The 23,748-nt window shown below is 41.9% G+C and overlaps 2 protein-coding genes across 5 annotated transcripts in view; one reads left to right on the forward strand and one right to left on the reverse strand.

Moving 5' to 3' along the window:
• Window positions 1-8,799, forward strand: part of LOC115165910 (choline transporter-like protein 4) — a gene marked incomplete at its 5' end in the record, with an annotated part of 27,955 nt that extends 19,156 nt beyond the window's left edge. Inside the window, 9 exons of the mRNA XM_029719401.1 lie at window positions 1,394-1,499; window positions 1,667-1,926; window positions 2,621-2,715; window positions 3,308-3,411; window positions 3,573-3,646; window positions 3,798-3,868; window positions 5,846-5,940; window positions 6,789-6,873; window positions 8,554-8,799. Of these exons, the coding sequence (XP_029575261.1) occupies window positions 1,394-1,499; window positions 1,667-1,926; window positions 2,621-2,715; window positions 3,308-3,411; window positions 3,573-3,646; window positions 3,798-3,868; window positions 5,846-5,940; window positions 6,789-6,873; window positions 8,554-8,666 (1,003 nt within the window). The remainder of the gene's footprint in view (window positions 1-1,393; window positions 1,500-1,666; window positions 1,927-2,620; window positions 2,716-3,307; window positions 3,412-3,572; window positions 3,647-3,797; window positions 3,869-5,845; window positions 5,941-6,788; window positions 6,874-8,553) is intronic.
• LOC115185950 (steroid 21-hydroxylase) overlaps window positions 8,789-23,748 on the reverse strand; it is a 19,251-nt gene continuing 4,291 nt past the window's right edge. For all 4 annotated transcript variants that reach the window (XM_029745859.1, XM_029745858.1, XM_029745860.1 and 1 more), the window contains 7 exons: window positions 16,246-16,356; window positions 15,995-16,081; window positions 15,743-15,838; window positions 14,917-15,030; window positions 10,792-10,958; window positions 9,434-9,537; window positions 8,789-9,220 (listed from right to left, as the gene is read on the reverse strand). In XM_029745859.1, the coding sequence (XP_029601719.1) occupies window positions 8,973-9,220; window positions 9,434-9,537; window positions 10,792-10,958; window positions 14,917-15,030; window positions 15,743-15,838; window positions 15,995-16,081; window positions 16,246-16,356 (927 nt within the window). In that variant the 3' untranslated portion in view covers window positions 8,789-8,972. The remainder of the gene's footprint in view (window positions 9,221-9,433; window positions 9,538-10,791; window positions 10,959-14,916; window positions 15,031-15,742; window positions 15,839-15,994; window positions 16,082-16,245; window positions 16,357-23,748) is intronic.

Genomic DNA, 23,748 nt, shown 5'->3' on the forward strand with positions numbered 1-23,748 from the left:
ACACTGATTGGTGAAGTCATGTAAATAGGTTGTCCGCTCCATAGCATGCTGCTCTATCCACACTGATTGGTGAAGTCATGTAAATAGGTTGTCCGCTCCATAGCAAGCTGCTCTATCCACACTGATTGGTGAAGTCATGTAAATAGCTTGTCCGCTCCATAGCAAGCTGCTCTATCCACACTGATTGGTGAAGTCATGTAAATAGCTTGTCAGCTCCATAGCAAGCTGCTCTATCCACACTGATTGGTGAAGTCATGTAAATAGGTTGTCCGCTCCATAGCAAGCTGCTCTATCCACACTGATTGGTGAAGTCATGTAAATAGGTTGCCCGCTCCATAGCAAGCTGCTCTATCCACACTGATTGGTGAAGTCATGTAAATAGCTTGTCCGCTCCATAGCAAGCTGCTCTATCCACACTGATTGGTGAAGTCATGTAAATAGGTTGTCCGCTCCATAGCAAGCTGCTCTATCCACACTGATTGGTGAAGTCATGTAAATAGCTTGTCCGCTCCATAGCAAGCTGCTCTATCCACACTGATTGGTGAAGTCATGTAAATAGGTTGTCCGCTCCATAGCAAGCTGCTCTATCCACACTGATTGGTGAAGTCATGTAAATAGGTTGTCCGCTCCATAGCAAGCTGCTCTATCCACACTGATTGGTGAAGTCATGTAAATAGGTTGCCCGCTCCATAGCAAGCTGCTCTATCCACACTGATTGGTGAAGTCATGTAAATAGCTTTCCCGCTCCATAGCAAGCTGCTCTATCCACACTGATTGGTGAAGTCATGTAAATAGCTTGTCCGCTCCATAGCAAGCTGCTCTATCCACACTGATTGGTGAAGTCATGTAAATAGCTTTCCCGCTCCATAGCAAGCTGCTCTATCCACACTGATTGGTGAAGTCATGTAAATAGCTTGTCCGCTCCATAGCAAGCTGCTCTATCCACACTGATTGGTGAAGTCATGTAAATAGCTTGTCTGCTCCATAGCAAGCTGCTCTATCCACACTGATTGGTGAAGTCATGTAAATAGCTTGTCCGCTCCATAGCAAGCTGCTCTATCCACACTGATTGGTGAAGTCATGTAAATAGCTTGTCTGCTCCATAGCAAGCTGCTCTATCCACACTGATTGGTGAAGTCATGTAAAGTTGAGCTAAATGTAAAAAAAATAAAAGAATTCAGAGGTTTAAAAAGGAACAGAAATGAACGATATAAACAATGACTTTTCTTTGGTTCGAACCGATTCAGAACTTTTGTTTCCTGGTCGGAACAGCGGAACGGAAACAAAGAAAATGATGGTTCTGTTCAGAACGAAACGATTGAAAATCATTTTGTTTCCAACCCCTGGTTTTGCCTTTAGTTTGGTTGGGTCCTTGACTTGAGGCTCTCCACAGATACTTGGTCACATCAGGGGCCCCTCTCTACAGAGTGGTGTCTCTTAGCGACCCCTCTGTAGATCAGTGTAGTCTCATCAACGGCTCTGAGACCTGCAAGCCACAGGTAGATGGCTTGGCTTCTATTGGTTTCAATTGACAAATTATTCTGATGTCAGAACCCCATGTTTGCAACCCACCTTGAAATTACGTAAACTAGGGGAAACACTGCCTCCCACTTGTCTCATATTTCTTTCCTCCTCTCCTCTCCTGTCCTCTCCTCTCCCTACCCAGACCTTCAACTCCTCGGCCTACCCATACTGCCCGTCGGTGCGCTGCATCTTCTTCAGGTACGATGACACAGGCCTGTTCCAGCAGAACCTGGTTTACCTGCAGGTCTTCAACGTCTTTGCCTTCCTGTGGTGTGTGAACTTTGTCATCGCCCTGGGCCAATGTACCCTGGCTGGGACCTTCGCTTCATACTACTGGGCCTTCAGCAAGCCTGCAGAAATCTCACCCTTCGCCCTGTCCCAGTGCTTCATACGCACTCTACAGTAAGACATGAGGGACTAAGGGTTTCTGTGGGTGGGGACATAGGAATGTGCCTTAAGCCACACAGCTCTGACACACACACTTATCCCACCGGACATGCTACCAGGGGTCTTTTCACAGTCCCCAAATCCAGAACAAATTCAAGAAAGCGTACAGTATTATATAGAGCCCTTATTGCATGGAACTTCCTTCCATCTCATATTGCTCAAATAAACAGCAAACCTGGTTTAAAAAAACAGATAAAGCAACACCTCACGGCACAACGCCTCTCCCCTATTTGACCTAGATAGTTTGTGTGTGTGTATTGATATATAGGCTACATGTGCCTTTTTAAAAAATGTATGTAGTTCTGCCTTTGAGCTGTTCTTGTCTATTGCTGTTCTGTATTATGTCATTCTGTTTTATATTTCATGTTTTGTGTGGACCCCAGGAAGAGTAGCTGCTGCTTTTGCAACAGCTAATGGGGATCCTAATAAAATACCAAAATACCACAAAGCTTACCTCTCTTGAATATGAGGGCACTAGTTGTAGTAGATAAGCTAAGCATAATGATGGGTCAGTGTGAAGAGATATTTCATGTCATATCTTTTTAGACTGCGTCTAATGTGGTGTATTTCAGTAGCAGACGTTGGGTTCTGCTTGTGTGTTGATGTGGAGTTGATTATGAAATGTGTTTATTTCTGCCATTCCTGGAAGGTACCATGTGGGCTCTCTGGCATTTGGAGCCGTCCTCCTCACCTGCTTCCAGCTAGTCAGGTTGGTGCTGGAGTACCTGAACCGTAAGACCAGGGGTAAGGCCACACACACACACACACACACACACACACACACACACACACACACACACACACACACACACACACACACACACACACTGTCATCCACTAGTATGCACAGATAGATGTGGTTTTATCAAATTTAAAATCAAATGTATTTATATAGCCCTTCGTACATCAGCTGAAATCTCAAAGTGCTGTACAGAAACCCAGCCTAAAACCCCAAACAGCAAGCAATGCATGTGAAAGAAGCACGGTGGCTAGGAAAAACTCCCTAGGAAAAACTCCCTAGAAAGGCCAAAAACCTAGGAAGAAACCTAGAGAGGAACCAGGCTATGAGGGGTGGCCAGTCCTCTTCTGGCTGTGCCGGGTGGATATTATAACAGAACATGGTCAAGATGTTAAAATGTTCATAAATGACCAGCATGGTCAAATAATAATAATCATAGTAGTTGTCGAGGGTGCAACAAGCACGTCCGGTGAACAGGTCAGGGTTCCATAGCCGCAGGCAGAACAGTCATTGACTAAAGGGAACATCCTGTTGATGTGACTGTATGATTCCCCAGTCATTGACTAAAGGGAATCCCATGTTGTGATGTGTCTCCAGGTTCTCAGAGTGCCTGTGGTCGGTTCCTGTTAAACTGTCTCAGATGCTGCTTCTGGTGTCTGGAATACTTCCTGAAGATCCTCAACAGGAACGCTTATATCATGGTCAGTCACATGACTGTCTGTCACTGTCTGGCATTCCTTTTAGCAGCCATTAGCATCCAGGCACCTCTTCTAGCTCAGTTGGTCATTTATTCTTGGTGTAGGAACATGCAGTTCATACTCGTCAGTAATGTCAGTAATGCATCATTCTGAATGGCTGATAGATCGCCATCTACGGGGAGAGCTTCTGTGTGTCAGCCAAAAATGCATACAGTCTGTTGATGAGGAACATCGGACGGTAAGACTGGCTTTATTTGCTTGGTCGATCTTCTGCTCTCTTTTATTTTTATTTTTTTCCAATATAGTCAAAGACATTGATATTGGTTTCTATGTAAGATGCTTCCAGGTTGTCAAGATTCTTTAATGTGTCATCCTCTTGTTGTCCACAGGGTGGTGCTACTGGACAGAGTGACAGACATGCTCATATTCTTTGGCAAACTACTAGTGGTGGCATTAGTTGGTAAGAGAAGCCTGAAATCCAGTCTATTTCTGCCAACATTCCTCTACTTGCCAGTCCTTGTCATGCCGAACTTGTTACTATCACTCCTGAGTGGTGCAGCGGTCTAAGGCACTGCATCTCAGTGCAAGAGGTGTCACTATAGTACCTGGTTCAAATCCAGGCTCTATCACATCTGCCTGTGATTGGGAGTCCCATAGGGCACCTCATAATTGGCCCAGTGTTGTCTGGGTTTGGCCGGAGTCGGCCGTCATTGTAAATAAGAATTTGTTCTTAAAAACCTCTTACATCTAGATGTTCCGCTAGCGGAACGCCTTGCCAATATCCAATGATAGAGCGTGGCGCGAATTACAAACACCTCAAAAATCCAAAAACGTAAATTTTTCAAACGTATGACTATTTTACACCATTTTAAAGACAAGACTCTCCTTTATCTAACCACATTGTCCGATTTCAAAAAGGCTTTACAGCGAAAGCAAAACATTAGATTATGTCAGCAGAGTACCCAGCCAGAAATAATCACACACCCATTTTTCAAGCTAGCATATAATGTCACAAAAACCAAAACCACAGCTAAATGCAGCACTAACCTTTGATGATCTTCATCAGATGACACTCCTAGGACATTATGTTATACAATACATGCATGTTTTGTTCAATCAAGTTCATATTTATATAAAAAACCAGCTTCTTACATTAGCATGTGACATTCAGAACTAGCATACCCACTGAAAACTTCCGGTGAATTTACTAAATTACTCACGATAAACGTTCACAAAAAACATAATTATTTAAAGAATTATAGATACAGAACTCCTTTATGCAATCGCGGTGTCCGATTTTAAAATAGCTTTTCGGTGAAAGCACATTTTGCAATATTCTGAGTAGATAGCCCGGCCATCATGGCTAGCTATTTTGACACCCACCAAGTTTGGCACTCACCAAACTCAGATTTACTATAAGAAAAATTGGATTACCTTTGCTGTTCTTCGTCAGAATGCACTCCCAGGACTTCTACTTCAACACCCAATGTTGTTTTGGTTCCAAACAATCCATAGTTATATCCAAATAGCTGCGTTTTGTACTTGCATTCAAGACACTATCCGAAGGGTGACGCGCCAGCGCGTATCGTGACAAAAAAATTCAAAATATTCCATTACCGTACTTCGAAGCATGTCAAACGCTGTTTAAAATCAATTTTTATGAGATTTTTCTCGTAAAATAGCGATAATATTCCTACCGGGAGACCTTGTTTACGTTCAAACACTGAAAATAGAAAATTGAGTCTTCACATGCACGCGTGCGCCAGTGTCATTGTTCTCAGAACGACCACTTTCCAAAACCCCTACTGTTTTTCGCCCAGGGACTGCAGAGATCTCATTCCACGTTCTGGCGCCTTCTGAGAGCTTATGGGAGCCTTAGAAAATGTCACGTTACAGCAGAGATCCTCTATTTTTGATAAAGAGGCTATAGAAGGACAAGAAATGGTCAGACAGGGCACTTCCCATATAGAATCTTCTCAGGTTTTGGTCTGCCATATGGGTTCTGTTATACTCACAGACACCATTCAAAGGGTGTTTTCTATCCAAATCAAATAATTATATGCATATTCTAGTTTCTGGGCAGGAGTAATAACCAGATTAAAATCGGGTACGTTTTTTATCCGGCCGTGAAAATACTGCCCCCTATCCCCAACAGGTTTTAACTGACTTACCTAGTTAAATAAAAAACGAATAAACACAAACAGACAATTTCAGGCTAAATGAGTACTGTGTTTAATATATTGTGTATGAACTACTGGACTTCTGATATTATAAGAATCTTCATACACATTAAATAGTATAAGGCATAGTACTGTAACTATGGTGTTGGCCATTTTATCTTCAGTAGTTGTGTTTATTATCAGCATCTTGTTTTCCTTCACTAAGGAAGTATGACTGATATAATGATCTAATGGCTGACCTGTCTCTGTTTTATCAGGTGTGTTGGCTTTCTTCTTCTTCTCTGGACAAATCCGCCTGCCTGGCGACACGTTCCAGGCCGAGATGCTCAACTATTACTGGGTTCCCATCCTGGTACGTCCATGCAACAGTGTTGTTACCAAACACTCAACACTCCCAGTCCTTTATTGACATTCTATCTTCGATGAACACATTAGACCAGCGTTTCCCAAACTCGGTCCTCGGGACACCTAGGGGTGCAAGTTTTGGTTTTTACCCGAACACTACACAGCTGACTCAAATGATAAAAGCTTGATGATTAGTTGATCATTTGAATCAGCTGTGTAATGCTAGGGCAAAAACCAAAACGTGAACTCCTTGGGGTCCCGAGGACCAACTTTAGGAAACCCTGCATTAGACGTTGTATGCAGGTTTGAAATGGATTTAGAAATTAGATAATAAAAATGGCTGATTTTCATTTTCTTTCTTTCACTGTTGAACTTTGTCAAACCTCCTTTGATATGAGATGATTATTTATTTTTTAGCCCTTTTTCTCCCCAATTTCGTGGTATCCATTTGGTAGTTAGTCTTGTCTCATCGCTGCAACTCCCGTACGGATTCAGGAGAGGCGAAGGTCAAGAGCCATGCGTCCTTCGAAACACGACCCAACTAACCGCACTGCTTCTTGACACAACGCCCACTTAACCCAGAAGCCAGCCGCACCAATGTGTCAGAGGAAACACAGTACACCTGGCAACCGTGTCAGCGTGCATTGCATCTCTAGTGGCACAGCTAGCACTGCGATGCAGTGCCTTAGACCACTGCGCCACTCGGGAGGCGGATATGAGACTATTAACGCAGTAGACTATGTTGTTAACTGGAGTCTATTTTTAAAGTTACATTGACTGTATGTATCGTCAACATTGTATTGATTGGTACTGTTAGAAGTCATGCAGCTATGTTGTCGTAATGTTGCTCTGCAGACAGTGATGGCGGGAGCCTACCTCATCGCTCAGGGCTTCTTCAGTGTCTACAGCATGTGTATTGACACCCTGTTTATCTGCTTCTGTGAGTACCAACACCACCTAACCCTCCAACACCACAACACCACCTAACCCTCCAATACCTACACCACTATACCTCCAACAGGGTAAGGTGGTCTTGTGGTACAGTAGAGTAGGGTAGAGTAAGGTATAATATAGTAAGGTATAATATAGTAAGGTATAGTAAGGTATAATATAGTAAGGTATAATATAGTAAGGTACAGTATAGTAAGGTATAGTAAGGCACAGTATAGTAAGGTACAGTATAGTAAGGTATAGTAAGGCACAGTATAGTACGGCGCAGTATGGCGAGGCGCAGTATGGCGAGGCGCAGTATAGCAAGGCACAATATAGTAAGGTATAGTAAGATGTGATATAGTAAAATGTAGTATAGTAAGATACAGTGTAGTAAGGTATAATATAGGTATAGTAAGGTACAGTATAGTGAGGCGTAATATAGTGAGGCGTAATATAGTGAGGCGTAATATAGTGAGGCGTAATATAGTGAGGCGTAATATAGTGAGGCGTAATATAGTGAGGTGTAATATAGTGAGGCGTAATATAGTAAGGTACAATATAGTAAGGTACAGTGTGGTAAGGTGTAATATAGTAAGGTACAGTGTAGTAAGGTACAGTGTAGTAAGGTACGATATAGCAAGGTACAGTGTAGCAAGGTACAGTGTAGCAAGGTACAGTGTAGCAAGGTGTAATATTGTAAGGTGTAGTATAGTAAGGTACGGTATAGTATGGTACGGTATAGTATGGTACGGTATAGTATGGTACGGTACAGTATAGTAAGGTACAGTATAGTAAGGTACAGTATAGTAAGGTATAATAAGGTGTGATATAGTAAGGTATAATATAGCAAGGTACAGTATAGTAAGGTGCAATACATAGTAAGGTACATTATAGTATGCTACAGTATAGTAAGGTACAGTATAGTACAGTATAGTAAGGTACAGTATAGTAAGGTACAGTAAGGTATAGTAAGGTGATATAGTAAGGTACCGTAGAGTAAGGTACAGTAGAGTAAGGTACAGTATAGTAAAGTATAATATAGTAAGGTATAATGTAGTAAGGTACAGTGTAGTAAGGTATAATGTAGTAAAGTATAGTAAAGTATAGTATAGTAAAGTATACTATAGTAACGTATAGTAAGGTACAGTATAGTAAGGTACAGTATAGTAAGGTACAGTGTAGTAAGGTACAGTGTAGTAAAGTATAGTATAGTAAAGTATAGTATAGTAAAGTATAGTAAAGTATAGTAAGGTACAGTATAGTAAGCTACAGTATAGTAAGGTACAGTATAGTAAGGTACAGTATAGTAAGGTACAGTGTAGTAAGGTATAATGTAGTAAAGTATAGTATAGTAAAGTATAGTATAGTAAAGTATAGTAAAGTATAGTAAGGTACAGTATAGTAAGCTACAGTATAGTAAGGTACAGTATAGTAAGGTACAGTATAGTAAGGTACAGTATAGTAAGGTACAGTGTAGTAAGGTATAATGTAGTAAAGTATAGTATAGTAAAGTATAGTATAGTAAAGTATAGTATAGTAAGGTACAGTAGAGTAAGGTACAGTAGAGTAAGGTACAGTAGAGTAAGGTACAGTGTAGTAAGGTATAGTAAAGTATAGTATAGTAAGGTACAGTATAGTAAGGTGTAGTAGAGTAGTTGAGTGACTCCAGTGTTTCTCCCTCATACAGTGGAAGACCTAGAGAGGAATGATGGAACTATGCAGAAGCCTTATTACATGTCCAGGAACCTGATGAGGATTCTCCGCAAACCCAAACCGTTTGTTACAGCCCTGCCAGAGTAGTAGTAACCTTTAACCCCTGAGTTAACCCCTAACCTTTAGCCCAACCCTCTTCTAATAAACCTATCAGCATTCTCATTAAGGCTACCTTTGATGTATCTATTTAGGGAGTCAGAAATGCATCCTTCGTTGTTAAAAGAGGAAGTATTTATTAGAAATGGAAAATATTATTCTATATATTCCAATTCCTTCACCATTACTGCACAATACTATACAATATATGCCTTCTCTCACAGGGATACTTCCTCTAGAGCCTAATGATTGATACAAATGTAATGTGATCACTGTACATGAACAAACTCGGAGAGGTCAAGGCCCTGGTCTGGGCCGTGCTATGACTGTGTAGGCCTTGGCTTTGAGTACCACACTGGCTACTCCTGTCAGGTCTGGCAGAGAGGCCCGGCTTTCAGCAGGTACGAACTGGAAATCACGCAACAAGTAGGCGGTGAACAGAAACAATTCCATTTTGGCCACAGCCTCCCCCAAACACAGCCGAGCGCCCCCTCCGAAAGGCAGGAGAGCACGCGTCGAGGCCCCCCCACCCTCCAGGAACCGCTCTGAAAGAGAGAGGATCTACTGTTAGTTGCTGCTGAAACTATGTTGCTGAGCCAAGTGAAAGGAATGCTAGTCTGCATCCCAAATGGTACCCTATTCCCTATATAGTGCACTGCTTTTAACCTGAAACGTATGGGCCCTGATCAATAGTAATTCACTATATAGGGAATAGGATGCCATTCGGAACATTACCAGTACACTCAATAGCCCAGCACCTGGTTTGAAGGCATAGGGATCCGTCCACACTGCAGGGTCATGATGCGCCCCAAACAAATTGGGGATGATGACAGTGTTCTTAGGGATGAAGTAGCCTGCAATACTGAACACATATGGAATAGACACAGAGTTATACATAGCACATACATTGAGTATACCAAACATTAGGAACACCTTCCTAATATTGAGTTGTACCCCCCTCCCTCAGAACAGCATCAGTTCATTGGGACATGGACTACAAGGTGTCCAAAGCATTCCACAGGAATGCTGGCCCATGTTCACTCCAATGTTTCCCACAGTTGTGTCAAGTTGGCTGGATGTCCTTTGAGTGGTGGACGATTCTTGATACACACAGGAAATTGTTGAGCGTGAAAAACCCAGCAGCGTTGCAGTTCTTGACACAAACTGATGCGCCTGGCACCTACTACCATACCCCGTTCAAAGGCAATGAAATATTTTGTCTTGCCCATTCACCCTCTGAATGGCACACACACACAATCCATGTCTCAATTGTCTTAAGTCTTAAATATCCTTCTTTAACCTGTCTCCTCCCCTTCATCTACACTGATTGAAGTGGATTTAACAAGTGACATCAATAAGGGATCATAGCTTTCACCTGGATTCACCTGGTCAGTCTGTGTCGTGGAAAGAGCAGGTATTCTTAATGTTTTGTATTTATTTATTTCACCTTTATTTAACCAGGTAGGCAAGTTGAGAACAAGTTCTCATTTACAATTGCGACCTGGCCAAGATAAAGCAAAGCAGTTCGACAACATACAACAACACAGAGTTACACATGGAGTAAACAACATACAGTCAATAATACAGTAGAAAATATATATATATATATATATATATATATATATATATATATATATATATATATATATATATATATACTCAGTGTATAAACATGCATTAGTACTGTATGATGAGGTATTACATTTAGGTAGAAAAACGGCACAGAAGAGAAGTTGGCAAGACAAATGTACTGTACAAAGCAGAGTAACAGCATCAAAACATAAGCTCCCATAGGATGTATAGTACTTTCCCACAGTGCATTTATTGAGATGCTGTGTAGAGTAATCTTATACAGTAATGATATACACTAAAGATATACACTAAAGATATACAGTAATGCTATACAGTACTACAGTAAGTATGTCTCAGAGGAGACTGGTGGGAGGGGTTATAGGAGGACAGGCTCATTGTAATGGCTGGAATGGATTTGATGGAACGGAGTCAAACACATCAAATAAATGGAAACCACATGTTTGACTCTGTTCCTTTTATTCCATTTTAGCCCGTCCTCCTATAGCTCCTCCCACCAGCCTCCTCTGGTATATCTTCCATTCACCTGCTGTCTCTGATGGCTCTGTGAGGCACGGCTAGCGGAGCCACAGGTCTGAGTCTGAGCACCTCACTGATCACAGCACACAGCACTGGCAGCCTGTGTCTGTCACTGTACTGAGGGTAGCGCCCGTCCAGCACCGAACACAACTCATCATACACTCTGTACTGCACCTAGGGAGGAGGAAAGAGAGAGAGAGAGATGGAGGGGGAGAGAGAAAGAGTAAGAGAGATGGAGGGAGAGATAAAGGGAGACAGAGTAAGAGAGATGGAGGGAGAGAGAAAGTGAGAAGCATAGCACCAGGGTCAGCGCACTATCAAATGTTGTTTTTTACCATCATTGTAAGCCTGCCACACACACACACTATATAATACATTTATTACATTTAAGAATGAGTGAGTTTTTGTTACAATCCGGCTCGTAGGAAGTGACAAAGAGCTCTTATAGGACCAGGGCACAAGTAATAATATAATAGTAATCAATAATTTTGCTCTTTATTTAACCATCTTACAAATAAAACCTTATTTTAAACCTTAATCTAAAATTGTGAATATCTCACCACAGGTTAATGAGAAAGGTGTGCTTGAAAGGATGCACATAACTCTGCAATGTTGGGATGTATTGGAGAAAGTCTGTCTTAAATCATTTTCCACACAGTCTGTGCCTGTATTTAGTTTTCATGCTAGTGAGGGCCGAGAATCCACTCTCACATAGGTACGTGGTTGCAAAGGGCATCAGTGTCTTAAAACCTCTCTGGGCTAGGTGGGACGCTTGCGTCCCACCTACTCAACAGCCAGTTGAATCCCGTGGCGCGTTATTCAAATACCTTAGAAATGCTATTACTTCAATTTCTCAAACATATGACTATTTTACAGCATTTTAAAGACAAGACTCTCGTTAATCTAACCACACTGTCCGATTTCAAAAAGGCTTTACAACGAAAGCAAAACATTAGATTATGTCAGCAGAGTACCCAGCCAGAAATAATTAGACACCCATTTTTCAAGCTAGCGTATAATGTCACATAAACCCAAACCACAGCTAAATGCAGCACTAACCTTTGATGATCTTCATCAGATGACAATCTTAGGACATTATGTTATACAATACATGCATGTCTGTTCAATCAAGTTCATATTTATATCAAAAACCAGCTTTTTACATTAGCAGGTAACTAGCATGTGACTAGCATTCCCACCGAACACTTCCGGTGAATTTACTAAATTACTCACGATAAACGTTCACAAAAAACATAACAATTATTTTAAGAATTATAGATACAGAACTCCTCTATGCACTCGATATGTCCGATTTTAAAATAGCTTTTCGGTGAAAGCACATTTTGCAATATTCTAAGTAGATAGCCCGGCATCACAGGGCTAGCTATTTAGACACCCAGCAAGTTTAGCACTCACCAAAGTCAGATTTACTATAGGAAAAATGTTATTACCTTTGCTGTTCTTCGTCAGAATGCACTCCCAGGACTTCTACTTCAATAACAAATCTTGGTTTGGTCCCAAATAATCCATTGTTATATCCAAATAGCGGCGTTTTGTTCGTGCGTTCAAGACACTATCTGAAAGGGTAAATAAGGGTGACGAGCACGACGCATTTCGTGACAAAAAAATTCTAAATATTCCATTACCGTACTTCGAAGCATGTCAACCGCTGTTTAAAATCAATTTTTATGCCATTTTTCTCGTAAAAAAGCGATAATATTCTGACCGGGAAATCGTTTTTTAATACAAAGAGAGCGAAAGTAAAAGCATGGGATCCCCTCATGCACGAGCCTCAGTCTGATGGCCCTCTGATAGAGCACTTGCCAAACGCGCTAATGTGTTTCAGCCTGGGGATGGAATTACATCATTCAGCTTTTTCCCACCTTCTGAGAGCCCATGGGAGCCGTAGGAAGTGTCACGTAACAGCAGAGATCCCCTGTTTTGGATAGAGATGATCAAGGAGGGCAAGAAATGGTCAGACAGGCCACTTCCTGTAAGGAATCTTCTCAGGTTTTTGCCTGCCATATGAGTTCTGTTATACTCACAGACACCATTCAAACAGTTTTAGAAACTTTAGGGTGTTTTCTATCCAAAGCCAATAATTATATGCATATTCTAGTTACTGGGCAGGAGTAGTAACCAGATTAAATCGGGTACGTTTTTTATCCGGCCATGCAAATACTGCCCCCTATCCCCAACAGGTTCAGCGTGATTTGACAAGGCAGGATACTCTGAGCGCAGCCCAATCCAGAAATCTGGCAGTGGCTTCTGATTAAATTCAATTTTCACAGAACCGCTTGTTGTAATTTTGATGAGACTCTCTTGTTCAGATATCGGTAAGTGGACTGGAGGCAGGGTATGAAAGGGATAACGAATCCAGTTGTTTGTGTGGTCCGTTTCGGGAAAGTATCTGCGTAATTGCGCACCCAACTCACTCAGGTGCTTCGCTATATCACATTTGAAATTGTTCGTAAACTTGAGTTAATTTTCACACAAAAAATCATACAATGATGGAAAGACCTGTGTGTTGTCCTTGTTAATGCAGACAGAGAAGAACTCCAACTTCTTAATCATAGCCTCAATGTTGTCCCACACACTGATTATAGTTGTGGAGAGTCCCTGTAATCCCAGATTCAGATCATTTAGGCGAGAATAAACATCACCCAGATAGGCCAGTCGTGTGAGAAACTCATCAGACAAGTGAAAATTATGGTCACTAAAGAAAACTTTAAGCTCGTCTCGCAATTCCAAAAAACATGTCAATACATTTCCCCTTCATAACCAGCGCACTTCTGTATGTTGTAAAAGCGTTACATGGTCGCTGCCCATATCATTGCATAGTACAGAAAATACACGAGAGTTCAGGGACCTTGCTTTAACAAAGTTAACCATTTTCACTGTAGTGTCCAAAACGTCTTTCAAGCTGTCAGGCATTCCCTTGGCAGCAAGAGCCTCGCGGTGGATGCTGCAGTGTACCCAAGCAACTGCTTGCACGCATGTTACCACTCCACTATGTCTCCCGGTCATGGCTTTTGCACCATCAGTACAGATACCAACATGAGTAGCAGCTACGTTTGGCTACATTACGGACCATTAGTGGAATTCCCGCGAGAGAGTAACGGTTAATGTGATTGGATGTTAATTATTTGACTAGGCTACCTGTATTCGACATTGTGTTGTTATTTCACTGAACACTAGATGGTTTAATTTTTCTTGGGGCAGTGAAACGAGGCAACTCAGGCGAGGGAAAAAAACCTTACCCAAATGTATAGCCCCATTGGACTGTTTGAAAATGTGAAGCAGAAAACATTTTAAAAAGTGTGAATCACATTTTTATTTGACATACTCCAGATGACATTGCGCGTACCCTGGTGGTAGTATAGTGTATCTAGTTCTGTAGTGTAGTGTAGTGTATAGAGTTCTGTAGCGTACAGAGTTCTGTAGCGTACAGAGTTCTGTAGCGTACAGAGTTCTGTAGCGTATAGAGTTCTGTAGCGTATAGAGTTCTGTAGCGTAGCGTATAGAGTTCTGCAGCGTAGCGTATAGAGTTCTGTAGCGTATAGAGTTCTGTAGCGTAGCGTATAGAGTTCTGTAGCGTAGCGTATAGAGTTCTGTAGCGTAGCGTAGCGTATAGAGTTCTGTAGCGTAGCGTATAGAGTTCTGTAGCGTAGCGTATAGAGTTCTGTAGCGTAGCGTATAGAGTTCTGTAGCGTATAGAGTTCTGTAGTGTAGTGTATAGAGTTCTGTAGCGTAGTGTATAGAGTTCTGTAGCGTATAGAGTTCTGTAGCGTATAGAGTTCTGTAGTGTAGTGTATAGAGTTCTGTAGCGTATAGAGTTCTGTAGCGTATAGAGTTCTGTAGCGTATAGAGTTCTGTAGCGTAGCGTATAGAGTTCTGTAGCGTAGCGTATAGAGTTCTGTAGCGTAGCGTATAGAGTTCTGTAGCGTATAGAGTTCTGTAGCGTAGCGTATAGAGTTCTGTAGCGTAGCGTATAGAGTTCTGTAGCGTAGCGTATAGAGTTCTGTAGCGTAGCGTATAGAGTTCTGTAGCGTATAGAGTTCTGTAGCGTAGCGTATAGAGTTCTGTAGCGTATAGAGTTCTGTAACGTAGCGTATAGAGTTCTGTAGCGTACCTCAGGCCTGTGCAGTAGGAAGGCCACAGTCCAGCTGAGCCAGGCAGCTGTTGTCTCCGTTCCCCCGATCAGAAGGTCCACAGTGGCCATGTGGACGTGAGTGTCTGTCAGGACCTGTGAATGGACCATGTCCTTACTACAGACCATGACCATGGGTGTGACCCAAATGGTGCTCTATTCTCTATATAGTGCACTAGGGAATAGGGTGCCATTTCAGATGCGCAATATAACACTTACTATTACATATTTATAGCAAGTAGTAGGCTTATATTGTAAGCATTTGCTATGTGATTTTGATTGATTACCATGATAAAACACAGCCTGGTCTCATAGACTAGACCTAACATAGTAAACGTTAATCTGGAAAACTCAAATTAGTATGATATGTTACGTTTGGTGTGGTTACATAAGAAAGTTACTTAACACGAACGTCTAGCAACCCAAGGGTTGCGTGTTTGAATCTCGTCACGGATAACTTTGATCTAATTAGCAACTTTGCAACTACTTACTACTTTTTAGATGCTTTTCAACTACTTAGCATGTTAGCTAACCCTTCCGTTAACCAAAACCTTAACCCTTTAACCTAACTCCAAACCATAACCTTTCTAACGTTAGCCTTAGCCACCTAGCTAACGTTAGCCACAAGAAATTAGAATTCGCAACATATCATACTTTTTGCAAATTGCAAACATATTGTACAAATTTCTATTAATACATACTATACAAAACGTAACCTATAAAATGAATTGTCGTGTCCCAGATTCACTTTACTATCTTACGTCTACATCTGAGTTCAGGTTGTAAACCATGATAAGCCAGAACCTACCACACCCTGTGTTGTGTCCTGGGGCTTCCCAAGGCCGTTGAGAAGAGCGCCTGTGATGGCAATGGCGTCCTCAGATGTTTTGCTCGGTGCCTGCATCTGTGGCAGCAATTCAGTTTATATATTCCATATGCTACCAATGTACCCATATTACATTACAGATGCTTTTTTAAAACTTTGACATGATTGTCTTTGTGATTTCTGCTGGCTACTTGAACATACGTTTGAAAAAGAAGCTACAGTATTCACACCAACCCTGTACTCATCCAGATGTGTTTTGATGATTTCATCTCTCCTGGCCACCTCTTTCAGAAGACGGGAGAACGGAGGATTGGGCAATTTCTTGGACAAATGGGAACAGATCAATATAATTACATAATAGAATCACATATTCCCACTTATGTTTGCACCGTTTTAGACATTTTTAATTTGTGTATCAGAGTAGCTGTCTGTGCATGCAGTTTCCCTGTCAGATAGTGTAGTATGAGTGTATAAAGTTGACCAACCCTGAGCAGTGGGAAGGAGTCCAGAGCAGAGATCCAGGGAGAGCCCCATAGAGACACGATCTCATTAAGACAGCCATGCAGTCTCTGCAGCTCTGCAGAACTCTTCTCATACTGAAAGACACCGACAAATAGACAAAGGTTACAAACACAGACAAATTAATCAGTACATTACAGGAAGTCCCACTTATACCATTTACCGTTTGATACTACTGTATGTAAAGCGTCTTTGGCTCCTGGAAAAGTTATTACATTTTTAATTTTTGTATTATCATTATCATAATAATAATAATAATTATTATTATTATTATTATTATAATTATTATAATAATTATCAGTATCATAATTATTATTATTATCATTATTATTATCATTATTATTATTATTATCATAATTACTATTGTCATTATCCTTAGTATTATCATTATTATTATTATCATTATCATAATTATTATGATTATCATACTTATAATTGTTATTATTATTATCATAATTACTATTATCATTATCCTTAGTATTATCATAATTATTATCAGTATTATTCTTATTTACATCACACACAGTAGTACAGTAGATGCTTTGCCATATGTGGCATAACCCTTTTCCACCTTCTATAACATGACTTTACATTATTCATAAAGCACCAATACGTTTTTCTTTTATAAAGGATTGATAAACCCTTTCAGGTTGTTGTTAGATTAAACTGGGATATAATGAGATATTACTTCAACACTGAAACAATGTACTATTACATAACCCACTGGGCACAGACATCAGTTCAACGTTTAGTTTTGATTTACATTTGTTTGAGTTGTCAACTAACGTGAATTCAACGGGAAATCAACAAAAAATGTCACCAATGGTGATGGATTTAATGGATTTAGGTTAAAAGTTGGGTAAAAGAATAAATAAATCCTTTACGTTGATGAGTTTTTGCAAATCCAATTAGTTTTCCACGTTGATTCAACTTCATCACATAGATTTTTTTTGTGTTGAAATGACGTGGAAACAATGTTGATTCAACCAGTTCTTGCCCAGTGGGAAGTTTATTGGATCAAAATGTGTTGTTGGTCAATTTGATGTCATTCGTTGCGTGAAGTTGCACAACAGTAAACTAACCATGCATGGCTATCACTGTAAGCACACCACCCACATACCCAAAACACACGGACAACTGTGTGATCACGCTCTCCACAGCCGATGTAAGACCTTTTAACAGGTCAACATTCACAAGGCCGCAGGGTCAGACGGATTACCAGGACGTGTACTCAGATCAAGCGCTGACCAACTGACAAGTGCCTTCACTGACATTTTCAACCTCTCCCTGTCCGAGTCTGTAATACCAACATGTTTCAAGCAGACCACCATAGTCTCTGTGCCTAAGAACACTAAGGTAACCTACCTAAATGACTACCGACCCGTAGCACTCACATCTGTAGCCATGAAGTGCTTTGAAAGGCAGGTCACGGCTCACACCAACACCATTATCCCAAAAACCCTAGACCCACTCCAATTTGCATACTGCCCCAACAGATCCACAGATGATGCAATCTCTATTGCACTCCACACTTCCCTTTCGCACCTGGACAAAAGGAACACCTATGTGAGAATGCTATTCATTGACTACAGATCAGCGTTCAACACCATAGTGCCCTCAAAGCTCATCACTACGCTAAGGACCCTGGGACTAAACACCTCCCTTTGCAACTGGATTCTGGACATCCTGACGGGCCACCCCCATGTGGTAAGGGTAAGTAACAACACATCCGCCACGCTGATCCTTAACACGTGGGCCCCTCAGGGGTGCGTGCTCAGTCCCCTCCTGTACTCCCTGTTCACTCATGACTGCACGGCCAGGCACGACTCCAACACCATCATTAAGTTTGCTGATGACACAACAGTGGTAGGCCTGATCACCAACAACAACGAGACAGCCTATAGGGAGGAGGTCAGAGACCTGGCCGTGTGGTGCAAGGACAACAACCTCTCCCTCAACGTGATCAAGATAAAGGAGATAATTGTGGACTATTTTTATTTTTTTATTTCACCTTTATTTAACCAGGTAGGCTAGTTGAGAACAAGTTCTCATTTACAACTGCGACCTGGCCAAGATAAAGCAAAGCAGTGTGACACAGACAACAACACAGACTTACACATGGAGTAAACAATAAACAAGCCAATAACACAATAAACAAGTCAATGACACAGTAGAAAAAAAGAAAGTCTATATACAGTGTGTGCAAAAGGCATGAAGAGGGAGGCAATAAATAGGCCATAGGAGCGAATAATTACAATTTAGCAGATTAACCCTGGAGGGATAAATGAGCATATGATGATGTGCAAGTAGAGATACTGGTGTGCAAAAGAGCAGAAAAGTAAATTAAATAAAAACAGTATGGGTATGAGGTAGGTAGATTGGGTGGGCAATTTACAGATGGACTATGTACAGTTGCAGCGATCGGTTAGCTGCTCAGATAGCTGATGTTTAAAGTTGGTGAGGGAAATAAAAGTCTCCAACTTCAGCGATTTTTGCAATTCGTTCCAGTCACTGGCAGCAGAGAACTGGAAGGAAAGGCGGCCAAATGAGGTGTTGGCTTTGGAGATGATCAGTGAGATATACCTGCTGGAGCGTGTGCTACAGGTGGGTGTTGTTATCGTGACCAGTGAACTGAGATAAGGTGGAGCTTTACCTAGCATAGACTTATAGATGACCTGGAGCCAGTGGGTCTGTCGACGAATATGTAGCGAGGGCCAGCCGACTAGAGCAAACAGGTCGCAGTGGTGGGTGGTATAAGGTGATTTGGTAACAAAACAGATGGCACTGTGATAGACTGCATCCAGTTTGCTGAGTAGAGTATTGGAAGCTATTTTGTAGATGACATCGCCGAAGTCGAGGATCGGTAGGGTAGTCAGTTTTACTAGGGTAAGTTTGGCGGTGTGAGTGAAGGAGGCTTTGTTGCGAAATAGAAAGCCGATTCTAGATTTGATTTTGGATTGGAGATGTTTAATATGAGTCTGGAAGGAGAGTTTACAGTCTAACCAGACACCTAGGTATTTATAGTTGTTCACATATTCTAGGTTGGAACCGTCCAGGGTGGTGATGCTAGTCGGGCTTGCGGGTGTGGGCAGCGAACGGTTGAAAAGCATTCATTTGGTTTTACTAGCGTTTAACAGCAGTTGGAGGCCACAGAAGGAGTGTTGTATGGCATTGAAGCTCGTTTGGAGGTTAGTTAGCACAGTGTCCAAGGAAGGGCCAGAAGTGTACAGAATGGTGTCGTCTGCGTAGAGGTGGATCAGGGAATCGCCCGCTGCAAGAGCGACATCATTGATATATACCGAGAAAAGAGTCGGCCCGTGAATTGAACCCTGTGGTACCCCCATAGAGACTGCCAGAGGTCCGGACAACATGCCCTCCGATTTGACACACTGAACGGGGGGACTATTCGATGCTATTGCAGTCAGCCACAAAATGTTTTTGTGCTGGTCAAGGGCAGTCAGGTCTGGAGTGAATCAAGGGCTATATCTGTTCTTAGTCCCGTCCTCGACTGACGGGATGAGGTCAATACCCTTCCAGGATACCAGGCCAGGTCGATTAGAAAGGCCTGCTCGCAGAAGTGTTTTAGGGAGCGTTTGACAGTGATGAGGTGTGGTCGTTTGACCGCAGACCCATAGCGGATACAGGCAATGAGGCGGTGATTACTGAGATCCTGATTGAAAACAGCGGAGGTGTATTTGGAGGGCAAGTTGGTCAGGATAATGTCTATGAGGGTGCCCATGTTTACGGATTTAGGATTGTACCTGGTGGGTTCCTTGATGATTTGTGTGAGATTGAGGGCATCTAGCTTAGATTGTAGGACTGCCGGGGTGTTAAGCATATCCCAGTTTAGGTCACCTAACAGAACGAACTCTGAGGCTAGATGGGGGGCGATCTATTCACAAATGGTGTTCAGGGTACAGCTGGGAGCGGAGGGGGGTCGCTAGCAGGCGGCAACAGTGAGAGACTTATTTCTGGAGAGGTTCATTTTAAAATTAGAAGTTCGAACTGTTTGGGTATAGACCTGGAAAGTAGGACAGAACTTTGCAGGCTATCTCTGCAGTAGATTGCAACTCCTCCCCCTTTGGCAGTTCTATCTTGATGGAAAAAGTTGTAGTTTGGTATGGAAATCTCAGCATTTTTGGTGGCCTTCCTAAGCCAGGATTCAGACACGGCAAGGACATCAGGGTTGGCGGAGTGTGCTAAAGCAGTGAGTAAAACAAACTTAGGGAGGAGGCTTCTGATGTTGACATGCATGAAACCAAGGCTTTTTCGATCACAGAAGTCAACAAATGAGGGTGACTGGGGACACGCAGGGCCTGGGTTTACCTCCACATCACCCAAGGAACAGAGGAGGAGTAGGATGAGGGTACAGCTAAAGGCTATCAAAACTGGTTGCCTAGAGCGTTGGGGACAAAGAATAAAAGGAGCAGATTTCTGGGCGTGTAGAATAGATTCAGGGCATAATGTGCAGACAGGGTTATGGTGGGGTGTGGGTACAGCAGAGGTAAGCCCAGGCACTGAGTGATGATAAGAGAGGTTGTATCTCTGGACATGCTGGTTATAATGGGTGAGGTCACCGCATGTGTGGGAGGTGGGACAAAGGAGGTATCAGAGGTATGATGAGTGGAACTAGGGGCCACATTGTAAACTAAAACAATGATAACTAACCTAAACAACCATATACAAGGCATGTTGACATTTGAGAGAGACATACAGCGGGGCATAAAGTAATCACAGGTGTTGATTGGGAGAGTTAGCTAGACAACAACGGGTGAGACAACAACAGCTGATCAGCTAAAACAACAACAACAGGTAAATTGGAGATGACTGGGCAGAGAGGGTCGGTTAACTACACACACAGCCTGAGTTTGTGGCTGGGGCCGACAGATAAACAAAAAGTAAACAGAATGTAGTACCGTGATTAATGGACAGTCCAGCTGGCATCAGCTATGTAGCCAAGTGATCATAGGGTCCAGGGGGCAGCAACAGGTGGAACAGGGAAGCCGCAGAGTAGTCGCTACTACGCTAGCACGCGGGCGACACAGCTTTTAAAGTTAGTAGCCCGGGGCTAGTAGAAGCGTCTGCTCCGACGGAGGCCAGTTGAAGGCACAGCGGATGGAGTATTCGTCGGCAGATCAGTCGTGGTGGTGCGGCAGGGCGCCGCGTCGACAAAGGATCCAAGCCAGATTCTCATCAACGGGGCTGTAGTGGAGCAGGTTGAGAGCTTCAAGTTCCTTGGCTTCCACATCACCAACAAACTAACATGGTGCAAGCACACCAAGACAGTCGTGAAAAGGGCACGTCAACACCTATTCCCCCTCCAGGAGACTGAAACGATTTGGCATGGGTCCTCAGATCCTCAAAAGGTTCTACAGCTGCACCATCGAGAGCATCATGACGGGTTGCATCACTGCCTGGTATGGCAACTGTTCGGCCTCCGACCGCAAGGTACTACAGGGTAGAGGTCGGCCGATTATGATTTTTCAACGCCGATACCGATTATTGGAGGGCCAAAAAAAAGCCGCTACCAATTAATCGTCCGATTATTATTATGCTTTTTTTAATATATATATATATATATATATATATATATATATATATATATATATATATATACACACACACACACAGCTCTGAAGTGACAACGATACTGAAGAGTCTGCTTAGGAGACAAATACTCTCAACTGTTTGAATAATAAAAATAGAGTTTAAGTTACCTGTGATGAATGCTGAAAACAAAAACTGTAATTTCTATATGCAGGAAATCCTATTTTAATAATGGGCATGGTAAGAATTGACTACCAAAGTGCGAGTCATAATTCCCATGACACCTAGCAAAATCTGAAAAGCGGTTACTTCATTTGTTCCATAGGATATTTTTTGATTAACTTAAAATAAGGTCTGTGTTTGGTTTAGGCTTCCACCACCTTGCCAATTTTATAACTGTGTAGATATCCATAGGATATAACTCTGATCAATATAAGCGAAGATCATTTTTTTTGTAGAGTGGATTTATGAAAATATGTTGACAAACGTTACCGCCGAGGCGGTTTAAGCACAAAACACAGACCTTATTTGAAGTAGATCAAGACATTCTCTATGGAAGACATGAACGGTAAAATAACGAAGGAACCCCTTTCAAGTTCAGCCGCAAGTTATTACAGGAATTATGACGTGTCGACTATTTCTCTCTAAACCATATACCTTTGACTATTACGAGCCTGCTGCTGCCTACCACCGCTCAGTCAGACTGCTCTATCAAATATCAAATCATAGACTTAACTATAATATAATAAACCATAGGTCATTAAAATGGTCAAATCCGGAAACTATCATCTCGAAAACATTATTCTTTCAGTGACATACGGAACCGTTCCGTATTTTATCTAACGGGTGGCATCCATAAGTGTAAATATTCCTGTTACATCGCACAACCTACAATGTTATTTCATAGTTCCGTAAAATTCTGGCAAATTAGTTCGCAACGAGCCAGATTCTGTATACCCTGATTCTGCGTGCAACGAACGCAAGAGAACTGACACAATTTCACCTGGTTAATATTGCCTGCTAACCTGGATTTCTTTTAGCTAAATATGCAGGTTTAAAAATATATACTTCTGTGTATTGATTTTAAGAAAGGCATTGATGTTTATGGTTAGGTACAGTCGTGCAACGATTGTGCTTTTTTTCGCAAATGCGCTTTTGTTAAATCATCCCCCGTTTGGCGAAGTCCGCTGTCTTTGTTAGGAAGAAATAGTCTTCACAGTTCGCAACGAGCCAGGCGGCCCAAACTGCTACATATACCCTGACTCTGTTTGCAAGAGAAGTGACACATTTTCCCTAGTTAAAAGAAATTCATGTTAGCAGGCAATATTAACTAAATATGCAGGTTTAAAAATATATACTTGTGTATTGATTTTAAGAAAGAGATTGATGTTTATGGTTAGGTACACGTCGGAGCAAAGACAGTCCTTTTTCGCGAATGCGCACCACATTGATTATATGCAAAGCAGGACAGGCTAGATAAACTAGTAATATCATCAACCATGTGTACTTAACTAGTGTTTATGATTGATTGATTGTTTTTTTATAAGATAAGTTTAATGCTAGCTAGCAACGTAAAGCAGGTGGTTAGAGCGTTGGGCTAGTTAACGTAAGGTTGCATCCCCAAGCTGACAAGGTAAAAATCTGTCGTTCTGCCCCTGAACAAGGCAGTTAACCTACCATTCCTAGGCCGTCATTGAAATTAAGAATGTGTTCTTTAACTGACTTGCCTAGTTAAATAAAGGTTTAAAAAAAAAGACAAAAAATCGGCAAATCGGTGGCCAAAAAGACCGATTACCGATTGTTATGAAAACTTGAAATCGGCCCTAATTAATCGGCCATTCCGATTAATCGGCAACCTCTACTACAGGGAGTAGTCCGTACGGCCTAGTACATCACTGGGGCCAAGCTTCCTGACATCCAGG

The sequence above is a fragment of the Salmo trutta genome, chromosome 3 (assembly GCF_901001165.1).
Source record: "Salmo trutta chromosome 3, fSalTru1.1, whole genome shotgun sequence".
Classification (NCBI taxonomy): domain Eukaryota; kingdom Metazoa; phylum Chordata; class Actinopteri; order Salmoniformes; family Salmonidae; genus Salmo; species Salmo trutta.